Below are 18,693 nucleotides of genomic sequence, written 5' to 3'. Positions count from 1 at the left end.
ACACTGCATCTCTTATCAGACAGTGTTCCCTGCTGCAGAAGAAATGTTCAGAGGTTGGCAGTACAAATGGGTCTGTAGTCAGAAGACATTTTCATCACTTCAGGAAATACAGCAGAAAGCATGTGTAACATGCAGAAAGGAACTGTAATAGAAAGATATATTGGACAGATACTCTCTCAGGCAGGTCACGGTGTTGGGCAGCCTGATTTGTTGCTGACAGATCTAGCAGGAGGTCCCAGCTATGTAGGATGTTTTGAGTGTGGTAAAAATCACCCTTTTACAGGTCTGAGGATAAAAAAAAAAGCTGGTACTGAGTGTAGTTATTGCTCTGTTATGCTCTTATTTAGCTGAGAGAAGATGACTGCCACACTTGAACTGATACATTTAAAGATAAACTGATAAAATCCAATGCATGCATGATAAGAAAGATTCCTACTTTACTGCTCAAAAGATATTAACATAACTTTTGTCATATATTAACTTATTTTTACAAATCCTTATCCAATATATTTGCACAAGACCTTGGTCCTGTTGGGTAATGCTAAAGGAGCAGAGCTCTGCATTGTTATTTTGGAATCGTGGCAATTTACAGCGGTCATCTTTCTTATAAGTCCTCCTTGTGGGAGTCAAACAGATTTGGATCAAATTCAAGAAGCATGCTGCATCCGAGTACAAATATTCATAAATTCTTCATCATAGGAAATTAGGATATTTTTTTACTTATCAACAGACCTCTACTGCAAGGACCATTTCCAAAAGGAAGCTTGTTCCAGGAAGTTTTTTTTTTGCTTTCCCAAACACTAGCCACAGGCTTTTTTCCAAGCTTATGAAACCTTATTCCTGCTCCATATTCTTGATTTCATTTCCAAAGCAGCTAGCCATAAAGGAAGACTTGTCCAGATCTGTTTGAGGTGTCACTAAAGTCTTGTTAATGGGTTTTAGTGTTTTGGGATTGTCAGTAAAAACACCTACTTTTAACAATTTTACAATTGTTTGTTTCCCTATCATACAGTGGCATTTTTGTGCTTTCTGTAATCAAATTAAGGTTGAATTATTATCAGAGGAAATATACTTATTTTTAAGAAAATATACATATGTTGAATAAGATTTTTTACAAAAAAAATTCCCCCAAACTAAGCTAGTTCATACAAGCATCCATGGATTTCTCTTGGGTTTTAAAAACCACTAGTGTTGTTTTCTTCCTCAGTTAAATATGTGTAGTGTTCCTCAGTTATGTGCCCTCAAAAGTGAAGTCATGAGAGGCTCTCCATTGATTTATTCAAGTTAAATCCAGATACCATTTTTGGAGAAATGCCTATGTGGAAAACAAACTCAGTGCTTTGGTGCCTGAGCAGTGAGTAGGAAGCAGAGGTGAAAGATTACTCTTACTTGCAAGCCAAAAAGCTCTTCTCTCTCCTGACTGGATGTGGTGAGGTGCCAGGGTTCATGGCTGATCAAGGCAAAGAAGGGATTTCCAAGCCTACTAGAGGTTAGTTTATTCAGCTAAAAGATAGAGGTGAAAAAACAGAACCAGTGGGGGAAAGCTGTGTTGGGTTGACCTAGTATATTTCCCTTTAAATTTTTAGCAACAAAAATAAGTTTCAGAAGGGCTGTGTATATTTTTTAAGGAAGCATGAAAATGTCATGTTTCATTTTCATTTTGAAGCTGCATAAAGTAGTGTTCCCTGTGCCAAGCAGAGGTTGCAGCTGGGAAAGCTGAACATTTGCAAAAGCAAGCTGTGCCTTCAGAGTTCTTTTTGCAGCCTTTAGCAAGACCCTTTCTTACCTTTCAGCTACACTGTAAAACTGAAATCTGAACTTGCTGCATTTGTCTATTGAATATTCAGGCATAATGGGTTTTTTAGAGAAATAGGTTATTGGACACATGAACATTTTATAAATGGCTTTGTTCCCTCTGCAAAACCCTTGGAATTCTTGTTGCTCCTCTTAGGGATTCCTATAAAGCAGCATCAAAAATTCAGCAGAGGCCTTTCTGTTCTGTAACAAAGGAAGATGCAGGCCAGAGCCTACCTTCAGTGAGACATATAAAGAGCATTTTAAAAGGGAGAAATTAATTTTAAGATGATTCATTAATACTTGCTTTTGCATTGACTACTGTCCACAATCTTCTCTAAGGTTTTTCAAAAACAAAAACAAAACATCTTTGCAGGATTCAAGCTTTACTTTTTTACCCTGCAGCTCATGTTTAAGCTTGCTATCAACTGTGAAATTGGGAGGGTTAATTTTTAATGTTTAGATGTTTTGAAGAGAAAAAATACCAGACAAGCAATATCTACTACTACAGCCACAGTAACGATTAAAATAGCTAAGAAATATCCCTAATTGGAATTCTAATTTATGGTTTTAGTAGGACTTGTAACTCTCTATGGACATTTTTGCTGCAAAGCTTTTATGTCCTGAATGTCACCTGAGCTGGAATAATTAAATTAAGTATGAGAACCTAGAGATAGTTAATTTGATTCATTTGTATTAGAACATAATTTTCCCCATAGAATAGCAATGCAGGTAATTTTTTACCTAATTATGCCATTTTCATTTTATTATCTCTTATTTTATAAACTGTCATTTGCTTCTACATATATTTACATGTACAATCCTAATTCCAATTTGATTAAGTGCACTGTAAAATGACCTTTGCTGTGAGGCTGCTGTCTCTTTGCTGCAGCAGATTATTTCTGGTGAAGATACATAGTTGCTGTAGGTGTGTTTATGGCCAGAAGAGCTCTGCAGCACATTGACTTCTCTTCTTTTCCAGGTAGCTATAGATTTCACTGCATCCAACGGCGACCCCAGGAACAGCTGCTCGCTGCACTACATCCACCCCTATCAGCCCAACGAGTACCTGAAAGCTTTGGTGGCTGTTGGGGAGATTTGCCAAGACTATGACAGGTAAATAACCACGTTTGGTTGCAGAGTTGTCTCTAGAAAGTGTTTTCACAGTGTGAAATTAATGACTGCCTGTGGCTGGCTGCAGAGACTCCATGTTTAGGCACTTATGAAGAATGACAGAAAGATTAGTCTACCTTAACCTGCTTTTGCGAGTGATACTGGGTTTAGATTGGTTTCATTATAAAGAAAAGTCACAGTTCTTGGCTGTTTGGCTGATTTGCATGTTAAGTTTCAGGGTTGTATTCACATGTTAAAATTACATGTTAGGGTGGATTGTTCATGTGTTCAAGAGTAACAACTTGGAGCCAGTTTTGCAGATGCTGGCGGCATCCTTTCTGATACAGTTGGGAGTCTGTGCCCTGTTCTACTGAAAAGCGTTCCTGAGACATTGACTTTGAAACTGGATTTGTAGTTGCCCAAACTGCTTATTGATTATGTCTATTTTTAGAAGTAAACCCATGGTCTTTTTCAGTGTTCCCCTGGCCTGTTGAACATTGCACTCTCTTCTAAAATAAATATTGAAAGGTACTGTGTGTGTACATAACATGCCTTTAAATAAACAAACAAATGCAAATAATTGGACCAAATATGCTTTGATTACATTATGTACTTCTGTTGCTTTCAAATAGGCTGCCTGCTTCTATCAAATTAATTTTCCATTATTAATTTAATTACCAAGTGCATTTCCTTTAAATGTTCTTTCTCTGGTGGTGAGACACCGTATCTTACACAGCTGCTCTTTCTAATATTTGCACATATGATAGATATCCACCCACCACTTTGCCATATGTAAATACCAGATCTCAAGAAAACAATGATATTTCCATTCAAATTTGAGTTAAACTTTCTATATAAATTGTGGAGTGACTTCAGACTATGGTTTACAGGTTACTTCTTGCATATACCAACTAGCCTGCTCAGAGGCACTTCCATTTGCATGGTAATGAAATGTCTTCTCAAAAATGACAAAAATACTGTTCTCTTATGAGTTCTGTAAGAACTTGATGGTCAGATTTAGTCAATGAGTTTGAGAAAATTAATATTTTACTGCAAGTGAGCTGAGAATTCCCCAGTGATTATGTAGTAACTTAATAATTACTAGCAATAATTCAGAACATTAATAAACTTCAAAAAATAGGGAAAGGAGTAAAATGGGCTGATTTATGCACATAGAATTTTTGATTTTATTAATTAAATTGTAGGTTTTTTATAAAATTAAATAGTTAAATGGCACAGTCCCTTCTATGCAGGAATATTAACTCCAAATCAGGATTTTTCTCTCAATGAGTATATTGCAATCAGTACCAAAAAAAGAGCCAGTTATTTTTTAAATGAAATCATCAGCATCATTCTGTTCTATTGTGCTGCAGAAAATGCCTTTTGATGCTAATCAGCACAACTGAGGGTCTGAAAGCTGTGCTGATCTAGGGCTGAACAAAAGCCAATTGTTTTCTCATGAAGATGTCACCTTTTGGGCATGAGTTTGACCAGTACGTGTTCTCAAGCTGTGGCACTATGAATTTATTTATTCCCATGGACAAGTTGATTCAACATGGTTAATGCTTTCTGATCCAAATGTCAAGTGAGGACTTTTTCTTTATACTTGCACATTTTGAATCCAGTAACTTGGAAAGGAGAATTTAAAATTTCTCAAAACAATGAAAGAAATTAGGAGGAGCAAGCGTTCACACAAAATGATCTACAGGTTCTGTATAGACCTTTTTTGTGTTGAGTTGAAGCCTTTGTATATCTGGGCAAATATAATCTACAAGGAAATTTTCTGTATATACAGTTAAAAAAAAAAAGTACAAATCCTTAAAATCTGAAATGTGGCACTGATCCTTAATTGCTCCAGTGAGTCCAGTTGGGCTTCAGATAATAGAGCAGGACATCTGTTCCATATTAAGACAAGCCAGAGGTAAAAAGAAACAGACTTGCTAAACCTAAGGGCTGTTTCAAGCCAGTGTCATCATTTGCTTGGGGGCATGTATTTAAATAAGATTAGAATATGAGATCACACAATAGTAGTGCTCTTATGTGAAGTTTTATAGTTTGTACCCATCAGTTTTCTCAAATAGGCAGAACTGGCTGATTTCAATCCAAACCATGAAAAATAGAGTGATTTTACCTTCGTCTTGGGATTAATGTATTTGCATCAAATGTAGATGAGTAAAGTAAAATCTGTTTTTTACAATACTTTTTGCATTCCAATAGCAGAGCTGTAGAATTCTAAGTACTTTTGCTACTTATATAAGCAGACTGGTTTTTTTAATTGTAAAAAAAAACCCCAAAAAAACCATATGGTTATTAGTTAAAATACTTCATTAGAAACATTCAAATTTATTTGTATGTTGGGAGGAATTGGATTAGCAAGTAATACATAGTGAGACTACACTCAAAATGCAAATTTTTCTTTTTTAAACTCTAGCTAGTTAGATCTATCAAGCCAAATCTTCTCATAATATACGTTTCTGTACAAATCAGCCTAGCATAATGCGCCTGTAAGCAATTAATGCTCCAAATGAAGTGTTGCCTCACATCTCTAGGTACAGTGGAATGAACCCTGCTCATCCAAGAGCACTTCTATCCAGGTTCAGAGATTCCTGAAGCAGTTAAATGAGTAGCGTTGTTTTGTATAGTTGAGCGTGAAAGAATAAGATTCATTTTTTTATCAGCAATATTCAGAGAATGAGAGAGACACTGATTATTGTCCTGATTGTAGAATTGCTGCAGTCCTGTAGGAATAAGCCAATCTGATAATGATAAGGGAAATGGAAGAGCTGCTCACCTGCACAAAATATTTAATACTTTATCTATATGGTAGCATTGTTTTGGGCTATAACCACTTTTTTCATAAGAGTGAAGATGGAGTGTGCAGGTGATATAACCAGTGGCTAAGCAACAGCGGCAGTGGATCATAAAGGAAGGAGAAATATTCATTAGTTTTAAGGAATTTGATTCTAAAATGCAGTTATAAACACTGGAAAGGGGAAAACACATTAAAAATTTGAAAATAAGAAGACAGCTTCATGGAGAAGAATTTAGTTTAAGATAAATGACTCATGAATGTTTAAAAACAACCTCATGGAGTAATAAGTGAGAAATATGTATTTCTGTTTAAATATTTTCAGAAGCTTTCTTTTTATATTAAAAGTTATATCACTGGTATGATTTTACCTTGAAATTGTGCAAGTCCAGTCCACCTTTTTTAGCATAGAGAAACGGGAAAATGATGAAAAATCATTGGGCACTGAGTGCTTAATATTAAAAGATCTGCTTCTGTATAATTTCATGTTTATTGTTTTACCTCAGTAATTTCTGTCTTGAGTTCTCTGTATCAGAAGTCAAATAAAATGTTTTCTGGTGACCAGGAATAGCCAGGATCCTGAAAAATCAGTTGATCACTACTATATATATGTATATTCCCTCTACATGTTTTGCACAATGAGTTAGCAAGTTTACTTAAGGCAGGTGGGATTAAACCTAACTCCCTGTGCTGGCTTAGGGCTTCTAACCTTCAGCAACTCTGGTTGAACAATGGTTTTGGCCACCCATTGGTTTTGGAGCCCGGTGGAGACCCCTGCAAGAGAATGCTGCTTTCAAACGGTGGGTGCCAGGTGTCATTGCTGGTTGAACACCCAGATATGAGGAAAGGCAAACTAATCCAACAATTGAAATAAAGGAGATGTGACTAAAATCTTATTAAAGCCATGAAGCTCTCTTAAGTTATATAATAATTTTGAATGTGTATTGTTCTGCATGGCAGCTTTTGCCCAAAGCTTTTCAATTTGTATGATAAAACTGCGTCCTGCTTGGCACGGAACAACACCACCTATTTGGAAGCCAGAGGAAAAAACCTGGGGAATCAGGGAACATTTGCTTTCCCCTTTTGTCCCAGCATAATGTCTGGCCATGTCCTGACTTGTAGTCAGGACCTGAACTACCTCCTTGTATATAAAACTAGAGGTCTACTCATGTATATTAATATATAGGTATGCATATAACAGAGAGCTATTAAATATGTATGTACAATATTTAGTGTGAATACAGAGCCATTCAGCAAAAAAAAAAGATTTTTTGTGCTGTTTACATCTTCCCTCTGTGCAGAGCAAATCCATAAGCCACAATAACAACAGTGCTCACAGTTTATTAAAATGGCTGGTGCTTTGATCTTAATGATTTGTTTTACCGGTGCAGGAATACAAGCAAGTAGGCATGAGTGTAGCTCATCCTTCATTCTGCAGTGATTGCTGTTTCTATCAAAGGAAAAATGGGCTGGAATGGTACTGTAAATAGCTTGTTTGCAAGGATAAATGTTTTCCTTGTACACAGTGCTAAAGGCTGAAATACTTCCTGAATGATCTTATATTATTGCAGGTTTTAATGATGTTATTGTGGGTGAAGCCTATGGCAGGTCTTGCAAATCTGCTCCTCACTTTGAAATCTGATTTCTGCAGTTAGTAGTTTTTCTTTTTCTTGTGCTTATTAAGAATCTCATTAAATTACATTAAATATTTATCTTTGCATTAAAACTTCTGTTCTGAATCAGCAAGACACTAGAGCTTATTATCTAATCCCATTGAATTCAGTCTGACTCAAGCTAATCCTGAGGTATTATGCAAAGTATAGACGGCACTAAAATGGAATTAAGAGTTTTACTGAATTTGAACTTTATTATTAATTGTTTGCCCCACACACAAATGTCCACTGCCTCCCATTTACCTGGCTGATTTTTTAAATTTTTTTCCTACACCTAGTTTTATGTTTGTGGATACATTCAGATTCTTCATTGGATTAATAAAAAGCATTCACAAACAAGTAGGAGAATCAGTTTTTGTGTGATAAATCAATATTCATTCATTGAAAAGACAAGATTAGAGGTAGTTTATCAAATGCTTTTACTGCATTATCAAATCCAAAAGCATTTACTGCATTGGATATTTGTGGAACTCCTGTTCTTGATGGGCCATCCCCATTCTTATCTAGGCACTCAATGCATGATTCCATGTATTTAAGCACAGTTTTGTAAAGTCCTGTCAAATTTATCTTTTTTTTTATCCAAAACCTATTTCAAAATAGTCTTTATTTTTAATTATTTTAAATCTCTCTGTTAATTCATTCACTCTTAAAGATACTGCAGATTTTTCTTCAGTTTCAAGATTCATTGAAACACATGGAAGATAAACTCTGTTTCCTGACACTGATGTTTTCTTTTCATTAGGCAAATAGTCTCCTTAACTCTAAATCTTCAAGTAACTCCTTGAAAGTGACATTCACACTGAGAGAGTGTGTTAACAAATAAACTGCTTGTGTAAAGCAAACTTGACCAGCAACCCCCCCAAAGGCCACTAATGAACAAAGAGTACATTTTTCCTGCAAAGGGCAGGTTCTATTTATGTGTAGAGCTCTACAAAATACTTAGGAATGAAAATTTAGAAACCAGGCCACATTCCAAAAAAGACATGAAACTCCTGAAGTCAGTCTGAGTTGCATCATTACCTTCTGCAAACAATTAATTGCAGCAGTTGCTGATTAAATGCAAAAATTGCTCTTTATCATTTCTTTTTCATATTTTAGGCCTGAGCAAGTATGTTCACTATGACTGAAAACTGTTTATAAGCCCTTCCTGCTCTGTAAACTGCACTTCAAATTTTAGAAGGAAAAAAATGGAAGGAGAAAATAAAAGGACCAGGGTTCCCAGCCCAATATGATGCTTTTGGTGTAGATCTAAGAAGTGAAAAAAACACATGCCTGAGTGGTTTCAACTGTCCCAGAAATATTTTTCCTGAGGTACCAGCAGAGGGCAGTTGGGGAAGAGAAAGAGAACAAGGGATTTGTAACACAGTGCGTGTTATGGAAATCATCTATAAATCAGTGCAATCAGTCCCAAATACAAATATCAGTCCTCACTTAAATACTGTGATTTCAATTAGGGCTTTAAGTGGAGAGAGATCCCAGAGTTTACACCTTTCTTTAGTAATCAGAAGCTTGTCCCCAAGAAGCACTTAACAGGTCACTTCATCCTGAAGCTCTGTCTGGGTTTGTGGATGAAAACTCAGAAAGCTACCTTGACTGGAAGGATCTGTCTCTAGGTAATTTTGCCAGACACCAAGAGAAAAGCAGCAATTTGCTTTGATTGTGATAGTAATACAATTGTAGTTCATTAAAACCGAGGCAAAAGAATGATGCCTAGAATTACTGGCGCTATATCTGACATTAAATATTTCATGAAGTTCCTACATAGAGCTGTAGATGTTAAAATTTTATCTACTCATGCAGATCAATAAATAAAAATATGCTTAATTATTAAGCATCTCTCTTTATCACTTTAATTACAGAAACAACCTTTCTTGAGCCTGTTTAGCAAAAAGCCTGATTAGCATATCTAAACAAGTTTAAAAATCTTCAGAGGAAAAGACATGAATCTTTTTATTTAGTGCTTTAATAGGACCAAATTTGCATAGACATACAACAAAACAAGAATTGAGAAACAGTAACCTATACAAACTTGTAGCTTATGTTTGTCAACAAGCTCAGGTGTGGGTAAACATATTCTGAAGTGTTTGGATTACCCAGGTCTAGAACTGCACTGGCAAAAAGGAACCATTGATAGATTCCATTTACAAACTGCAGTGAAAATCCTTGGATTTAAGCTGACGACCCAGACTGGCACAATTACATAATGAATGCAAACATATATTCAGTATTTGACCTTGCAGAACCTGTCATTTGTAGACTTCTGCCACATAAGGGTTCCCACATCACCAAGGAGTTTCCACAATCACTACTTTTTATCCCAAGAATCAGTACAGAAGAATTAGTCTCATACACCAACTGTGTTGGGAAGATGACTTCATAATGGCTTCTTTTGCAAATGTACATACCTGCAGATGTGTGGGGGTGTCTGCATGTATTTAAATACACATCCATACATTTATACACATCTGTGTATATGTACACATCTATCTGCCCCTTCTCTGGGCAGATCCTGACAATTCTTTAAGCTCTGCCTTTTCCATTGCCAGGTTTTCATCTTTGTGCCTTTTCTTCCAGGAACTCAGTTCCTATGCCAATGCATCAGTCACAAGCAGTCCCTTCCAAGTTTCTTTTGTTACAAAACTGCTTAGCTGCAGCTACCTCCAAATGCTTTTCAGACCTCTGCTGCATTCTGTCAGCTGGTAGAAACCTGAAAATCTGAACTTTCTACATGGCTTTTCTGTGTGGTCTGTACTATTTTTCAGCTCAGCTTGAAATCTCCTCTGAAGAGCATTGATCAGTGCAGTACTTGATGCTTTTCTGCAACTGTGCAAATGGGTACTGTAGGGATTTCTCTGTCAAAAGTCCTTTCTGAAGAAAAGTACATGACATGTAAAGCCCTGCAAACATTGCATTCCACTTACTGCTGTTGAAACCAGACATTTGTGTAAACAATGAGTAAATGTTCATAAGTGAAGGAGCAATTTCTGTTGTCATTTTCACTGATGCCATTTGATATTAATTTAGTGCACCTTTAGTCAATGCAATCCTTTCCACAATTTCAGAAGCACTCCACTCCATTATATTAGGGTATAGCTGAGAATTATTCACATTTGGAAACCCATCTGTGGGGCAAATGAACGCCTTGCCTGAGTTGACCTTAACAGGTTTATGTGTCCAATTGCTCAGTTAAAACTAGTTAATTCTTGTGAATTAAGTTGCACTTATTATCATAGTATCACCTCCAAATTCTTGTGAAATTGACCTTGGTCAGAGATTCGAAATTATCAGATGAACAGAAGGTAGTAACCCATTTCCTCCTGCATATTTAGTGATGCCTAGCTGAATGTGTGTAGTCATCAGTACACTTCAATTATGGTATTGCTTTAACTTATTTTCTTAGTGTTCTTCATTTTGACTTAATATCATTCCAGTTTTGGTAAAATTACATCAGCAGCTCATTTGATTGCATTAAGTCACTGTATCATCTCTATAAAGGTTTTATCCTGCTCATCCTGGAAAGTTCATTTGTATCTTGAGAGCATTTGATGAGAAATTCCTCTCCCAGCAGCTCTCTGTATATATATATATATATATATGCCAATGCAGTCCTGGGATCCCCTCTTCTCAGCACACCCCTTATGGACAGATATTTTCTGATATAAAAGTGTTGCAGAGCAAGATCTCTTACCAACCCTTTTCAATGTCATTTGTAAAAAAGGACAGAATTATGTGCATATGTGGTGGCAAACCTTTTGTTCTTGTGGTTGCCTAGTGCAGCACACACTGTCAGCCACACTTGTGGTTCAGGAGGGCAGGGCCCCATCTCTGTTCAGTCTGGGGTTCTTCACAACCTGATGGAATTCAGCCTCCTGCTTGCAGTGTGGCCTTCAAGACATGTCAGATTTTAAACATCTGAGATTACAGATTGTGTGAAAATCACCTTTTCAGTGATGGCACAGATGCCATCATCTATGCATAATGCCACAGATAAGCCAAATCACTTTATATAGAGTTAGGGTTTTGGAAGGTTTAGAGACATGCCAATCCCTTAAAATACAAGACTGTCTGAAAACTGCCTGGTTTGAGAAGTTAAAGACAACTTGTTGTAGCCTCTTGCAGCATCTCCTTTCCTTGTTTATTCCCAGTTGTAGAGTCTCATTTCTTTTTCAAGATGCATTTTACTGAATTGGGTCATTCATGTAGGCATAAATCAGGTCATTGCAATTTATTTGTTATCTTGCAGGGGAGCTTGACATTTTGTCTCACCTTCCTGATTATGTTATTTTATTAGGCTATTCTTCTAGCACGTGATAGATCTCATTGCCATTTCCTTGTGATAGATCTCACTGCCATTTCCTTTTGCTTAACCTACTCCTCCCTAAATCTCTGGAGACTTTTTTTTACTGTGTGTATTCCCCAGCCTCAAAATTTCTGAATTTACTTGATATTTTTACTCTGCAGAGCTTCTTTTGCAATTCTTTAATGTTAACAAGGGCAAGTTTAAATCCATTGTATCTGGATTTGGCTTGGTTAGTTATTTCATGAGTTGATGCCTTTTGGTGGTTAGCTTCAGGGGATTGGTATTCCCCTGCTTCATTAACTATTTCTCCCTCAGGTGAGACAGGCGTTGCTTCATATTTTTGAAACACTATTACATGACAGCATCTATTTCTCAGTATTCAGCAGATTCCAACTCCCCTAAGGTGCCTGAGAGCTGTAATTAAGGACAGTGAGTGAACTTTAATGTCAGGGTTTTGCACCCAATGACGTAGCATCTCTGTGAGAGCCCAGACGATGATGTACTGTAGCAGTGATTTACCACTGATTTGCATGCTCCCAGACCTCTTTTGTGACCAAGATGGATGATTATCATCCTTGCTACTCCACTGGAAATCACTGTGCATTATGGACTGAATGCCAGGCTGTGTTAGGCACAGAGCAAGCTTGATGCAACACGCAGTAACCTGGCCAAAACCAGGGATGTGGTTGTATCAAACCAGACATGAAACCACACAGTGAATATGTGGTGACAGAGGAGCAACCCCTTAGGGAAGAATCCAGGTCAGTGAGTGAAAACACTGCTACTGCTGAACTCCTGTGGTCTTTCTGGCTCTGACTGGGGCAGGCTGAGAGCTGGACCAAAGCCTGGCTCTGCACCCTGGAGGAGCACAGGTGGCTGTGCAAGAGTGCAAGTGGTGAAATGGATGGGCTCTGGTCCCTTCAACTGAAATGGTTTTATTTAGCCCTATTTGATCATAGAATCATGGAATGGCTTGGGTTGCAAGGGACCAATCCCCATGCCAGATCATGTCCTTTATTTGCCCAGCTCTGCTTGCAAAGCGGGAGCTGAAAATGTTTAAATATTTCAAATGATTTCTGTATTCTGTATTTTCTTTGGAACTGCTGTTAATCCCTGTAAGCTGTTATGATTCACAATTTACTGGCATCAAGCCCTTGTCAGATAAGTACTAAATAATATACTCAGAACATGATTCATTCATATGCTTTAGAAAAGAAAAAATTCAGTTTGTAGTCTTCCAGTTCACTCCCTGAACATGAAAGATTACAATTTTAATTGAGTTTAGAGATAACTCTATTTTGTTTGTGCTGTTTGCTGTTTTCTCTTCTATCTTTACCTTTTCTGAGCTGTTCTCCCCCTTCCTCTTTCCATGTTCCTTTCCCCTCCTTCTTTCTCTCCTCACATTCACACCTTTTTTAATTACATGTTTTACACACCTCCCTTTTTAATGCTGTCAATTTGAAATTTCTTACTAACAGAGGAAAATTATCTGATTTTGTCATAAAAAAGTATGTCAAGTAGAGCAGATCAACAATTTACTCTTTTAAGATCGGAATTGAAAATGAAAGGCATAATAATTGATTTTGCTGCCTCCACTACTTTTAAAATATCTCCCTGGTAGTTCTGATCTGACCTAAGACCAAAATTACAAGTGACAGCTTAATATCCAGGGATTTAAGTCTGGTATTCTCCTTGCAAGCTGTAAATTTCAGATTCTCAGCTACTTGTGACTAAAAGTGAGCTCTTAGTGCTTCTCTCTCCTCACTCCATGTTTTTTCCTTCCCCCCATCCACTGCATCATTAGTACTGCTTGTGCTACTGCGTTGTTCCAGCATAGAGTGAGCAGGTTTTCATGCTGATGGTCTCCAAGGTCAGTTAAGTAGCATCCATAAAAATGCTGCATTGGATTCAAGAGAATAAACTTAAGGACAGCTACAGCTACATACCACTGGGCTTTAATGGGAACCAATAAAATTAGTCCAGAACAAGTTGTGCAAGTGGCTAGCTAGGAGTTAATCTTTCAGATTTAATAAATTCAGAATTAATATAGAATGGTTTAGGCCTTTTTTCTCCATACAATTAAAAACCCAGATTCCAAATTTCAATCTCGAAAAGCAACTGATTTACAGAGACTATAGTCCTGGCAACCTTTTTGAATCCAGGTATTGCTGTACTGCTGAATATCTCAAGCATCATCTGTCCCTGGGACTTCTGAGGAGGTTGCAAAATGTCTTTAGTGTCTGACTAATTAATTTTACCTAGTGGAAGAGTTTTCTTCATCTCATTAATAGGAATAGCAAATCTTTTCCAGAATAAATGTAATATCCTGATTTCAATGATACTCTATGTCAGAAGGTACCAGTGGTTAATGAGACAGGATTTTGAAATGTTCTTTATTTTGTCTCTTTATAATAAGCATATTTCTTTCCTTCCAGTAGCCCCTTTCACTGGACTTCCTAGTGAAATAGAAAATAGGATCATTATCTGTATCACTTTTACAGATTTACAAAACCATAATATTACCTCTATTCATCTCTTTTCCTGTAGGTGCAGTACAGGTCACTGAAATCTCTCTTCTCTCTGCCCCATTAGTGTTTTGATTTGTCATTGCTTTTGCTCTGCTTCCAGTAGATAGCTTGAAGGATGGGTGGTTAAAACTAAGCATTGTCTCAAAAGGACAATATTTTCAGATATTATTTTCTGCTATTGAGTTATGCTATTTTTGAGGTTACTGACAAACTTTTTTCTAGCTGGTTGTATTTCTGTTCAGAAGACTGCAGTCTTGGAGCCCTGACAATTATTTTCCCTGTGCATTAATTTACATTGATCAATATGAACACTGAATCTGAACCCGCTCCCTGATTTTTTTTTCAGGGTGACTGAAGACTACAAACTGAATTGTTTCTTTTCTAAAGCATATGAATTAATCATGTTTCTGAGTATATTATTTAGTACTTATCTGACAAGGGCTTGATGCCAGTAAATTGTGAATCATAACAGCTTACAGGGATTAACAGCAGTTCCAAAGAAAATACAGAAATCATTTGAAATATTTAAACATTTTAAGCAATGCCATAGATCTGCTCAGTCTTGGGTACCTTTCAGTAATATATGCATGTTTGGCTGAAAAAGTATCAGAAGTCATATACATCTGTGCTTGCATGACTACTCATGGTCCTTAAATTACTGGGTATAAAATTCATAGTCTGATGCTTTTGCTTTTTTGATCTTCATGTCAAGTACTTCAGCTTTTTGAAAGTTATGCCACATTTAAATTTTCAAGGGAACCTATGTAGAACAAAGAAATTATAGAAGGTGAAGTAGATGTGACAGAGTAATTTTGTAAACATTCTGCCAAGTCACAGTCCTCTATTTCTTACTTGATTCTGTAAATTTCAGGTTCTATAGAACTAGCTTTTTTTCCAGTTGCATGTTTCTCTCCTGTCCTTTCCCTTTATCAATCTGCCTCCAGCAGGACAGTGCAGGCAGTTTCCTTTTGTGCGTCAAGGACACTCTGGCCACCTTTAAACAAAACAAGTCAAAGTTCCTGAGGTTGCCTGAGGCCAAGCACATGACACTGCCCATGTCCTTGTGTCTCAGCTTTCTTCCTCCCAGTACAAACTGGTGATGCCCAAACTGCATTTGGGAGCAGTGTCAGGCACAGCTGGACCTGATGCCTCGTGAAGGCTGACCTAGAACAGAGGCTGGACAGAGTTAAAGAATAAAGTAGGGATTTATTAAAAGGCCTCAATGGATACACCTTGGGCAGTACAAGAGCCCAGCCAGGGCTACACCCAAGCTGAGCCCAAAATGGACAATCAATCACGAGATCTCTCACTTTCATAAGTTCTGGTCCATCAACATATTGGAGTTAACTGTCCAATTATAGCTTTAGATTATGAAGTCCCATCCTTCTTGTTTTTCTCTCTTTATTCCACTGTTGTTTATGCTCTTGGGTCTGAGATTTGGATCAGTTGTCCTTGGTCCCCAGCTAGAGTGAGAATTGCTTTGTCCAAAAACTCTGTGAAGAGAGCTTACCATCCCCCAACATGAAGCTCAGAACTACACACCAAAGCAGCACAGAATCTGAAAAATACAAAAGCCAAAGCCCTGAGGTTTGGTCTGAGGCATCAGACCCAGCACAGTCCCTGGGAGGTCTCTGGGGGTTCTGGTTGGCAGGAGCCAGTGCTGCACCAGAGAGGGTGCTCACAGATCATGTCTGTGGCTATGTCCCATTGCTTCAACCAGAGTTGCAGGCCTGTTTCCTACTATAAATAACACCCAAATGTCTGATCAAGCACTATGAAGAAAAAGGAAACTGGTTCTCACTTTTCTTCTTTGGAGTGAGTTTCAATTACAAAGAAAAGTCATTAGAGCAAATCCCTTTCCTACTGAAATGCCAGGCTGAGTAACAAGGCTGGAGTCTCTGATGCATGTGATTCACCCCTGAGGCAGGAGAAAAATATTCTTTTTATTTTCTGACTGTAGTTTAAGTCCCTGAATGGCCTAACCCTTGACATAGCTTCCAGAAGCTGGGAAGCTGCTCTGCTTTCTTCTGCATGCTGCCCTGATATCCCCAGGCCTTTTAGAGCAGCTCTGCCACACCACAAAAGGATTATCCTGGAAGTGAGAGAATTCTTGTCTGCCCTTCTGGGTCATTTTTTCCCTGCTGTGTCTCAGTAGTGCAGGACAAGCAGAATGAGGGCAGCCGGATCAGCTGTAGGATTTGTTTCTCATATGATCGAGCGAAGGGTGGATGGGAAGACTAGAGGGGGTTATATTGTAAAACTCCACTGAGCCATTAAACTGCTCATCCTAAAGAGTAAATATTGCTAAACACCTTGTTTTGTGTGGTAGAAGGGGAATACATTTAAATACATACATTTGAATTTTATTTCTATTCTGAAAGCTATCAGCTGCAATTTTTGAGGTGTGGTCAGGGAATGACATTATCATCTTTTTTATGCAAGGGATGTCATTAGTGTCAAAAGTTTCCCTTCTTACCTTAAAAATCAAGCTCCAGTAGCACGTGAGAGTTAATTTCTTGGTCCCAGCAGCTTGAATCAAATTACTAGAGGTATGGACTTAAATTCTGGTGAGCTGCCTAATGAGAGTGTGGAGCTATTCTGGCTGAGACAACAGAAAGTACTAAGCACAGAAGACCCCAGAACACTCAAAAAAGCAGCCATATGTAGCCCCATCCTGAGGGGCTACGTGATCCTGCTTCACTCTTTCACAATATAATGGCTGCACTTACTCAAAAAGGAGATGTGGGAGGTTCAAACATGAAGACAAGTGTCCTGACTGTGGAGGTAAGGCATCCTGGGTGCAGAATAACAGTGGGGGCTGTGCCACTGTGTGACTGGGAATGTGGGAGGCTCACCACCAGAAGGAGAATCCAGGCTGCTGGAGGTATGACTTATTGCTGCAGAGCAGAAGATGGAGCTGTGGATACAAGAGTGCCTACACTTGTTTACACTCCAGAAACACTGCAGTGGAATTCAGGCACTGGATGGGTTCAGGCATCTCCCAGTTGTATAACTGCTGCCAGCATTGAACTTAGACACTTATTCTCAACCTAAGTAAAATTCTAAGTAAAATTCTTTTTTGGTCTTTGTTTGTTCTTGCCCCAAATCAATTAACTACAGCTCCAAAGAGTTTGATTTTCTAATCCAGCCATGCTTAATCATTTATGTAAAACAAGATTGATTTTTTTTCCCCCCTTTCAGATTCTTTTCTAATGATTTCTTCTTTCTTGCCCTCAAAGTGTGCCTGAATTCCCTGCATCCATTTGTAAGGGCTTTCCCTCTTCCAGGAGTGTTTAATCAAAGAGAATGCTATCAGCAGGTGGTTAGCATAGAATGTCAGCTGCCACTTCATTTCTGACATCTCTTGGGAAAAAAATGTTTCATTACCATGCAAATGATGTTAGTCTTTCTTTCCAAGATCCATTGTCACATGGTGTAACATACGGTACACAGAACTGTGCTCCCAAGATTTATGCAGCAGAAGGGACACAGTTCTGCTTTCTTTTAAATTTTTCTTTAGGTTGTATCTGAAATATCATGGTGCCTTTAACAGCCTATGCCAGACAAAAGAACTGAGCAGCTTTAATGGGTGCTAATATCTTTTTGTCTGGGATGTGAATTATTCAGTTGATACTTGGAGTGGCCATCTCTTGAACTACACCAAAAATACTGAAGCTGCTAGCCTCTCCTGGGAATTTTTAAAAGTTCCAATCATGGTAGTTGGAATTCAACTTTTCCAAGCGCCGTGAAACCCTGTAAGTAGACTAGGGTAAACTTAGTCTGATTCATCAGAGGACTGGGGTACAGTTCAGTGACATCAGTGAGACTTCAGGATATGTCTGGAATTAAGCATATGTTTGAGCGAATTGTTAACCTCAAATGTATGATCAAGTGCTTTGCTGACTCAGGGACAAGACATTCCTTGCAGCTTGTTGTTTTCCACTTTGCCATCTGGGAAGAGGCAGCTTGACAGCATGTGGGCTGTGTGAGACATTATTGCATTTCTGAAAGGGTATTAACAGCTTTGAAGTTTCCAGGTTCTCTGAATCAGGTATTTTTTCTCCTGCATGTCTAACTGGGGTAAAATAACCTCACTGTAGTGTCTGAAAGCAAACTGACCATGCCAAGGCATTTTGGCAGGTTATCAGTCAATCTAAGCTTAATTAAAATAATCTCATGTTTTAGTGGAACTGCTAAAGATGCCGGTGGAAAGCTTTACAGAACCTGCAGGTTTGGGACCATGAAATTGCCCCTTTCTGATATTTTAGGAAGTGCCTGTTGAGCAACTGGACAACTGTAAGAACCCAAATTTGTAAACACTTTTAATCTGAGTCATAGCTTCACTAGATTCATTTTCTGAGCTGGGGGAGCACATCCATATTTATATGAAATAAATGTTGTTACAGGCTCTTCAGTCAACAAACTCTCTTGTTTCAGCCAGGTAATGCAAAAGAGTGGGTAATACAGACTTGTTAT

The 18,693-nt window shown here is 38.0% G+C and overlaps 1 protein-coding gene across 2 annotated transcripts in view; it reads left to right on the top strand.

The window, feature by feature from the left end:
- Positions 1-18,693, top strand: part of CPNE4 (copine 4) — a 229,377-nt gene that overhangs the window by 187,740 nt on the left and 22,944 nt on the right. For both annotated transcript variants that reach the window (XM_058818056.1, XM_058817983.1), the window contains one exon: positions 2,777-2,910. In XM_058818056.1, coding sequence (XP_058674039.1) covers positions 2,777-2,910 — 134 coding nt within the window. The remainder of the gene's footprint in view (positions 1-2,776; positions 2,911-18,693) is intronic.

The sequence above is a fragment of the Ammospiza caudacuta genome, chromosome 1 (assembly GCF_027887145.1).
Source record: "Ammospiza caudacuta isolate bAmmCau1 chromosome 1, bAmmCau1.pri, whole genome shotgun sequence".
NCBI lineage: Eukaryota > Metazoa > Chordata > Aves > Passeriformes > Passerellidae > Ammospiza > Ammospiza caudacuta.
The sequence above is the reverse complement of the archived record's forward strand: the minus strand, read 5'-3'. Positions and strand labels throughout refer to the sequence as shown.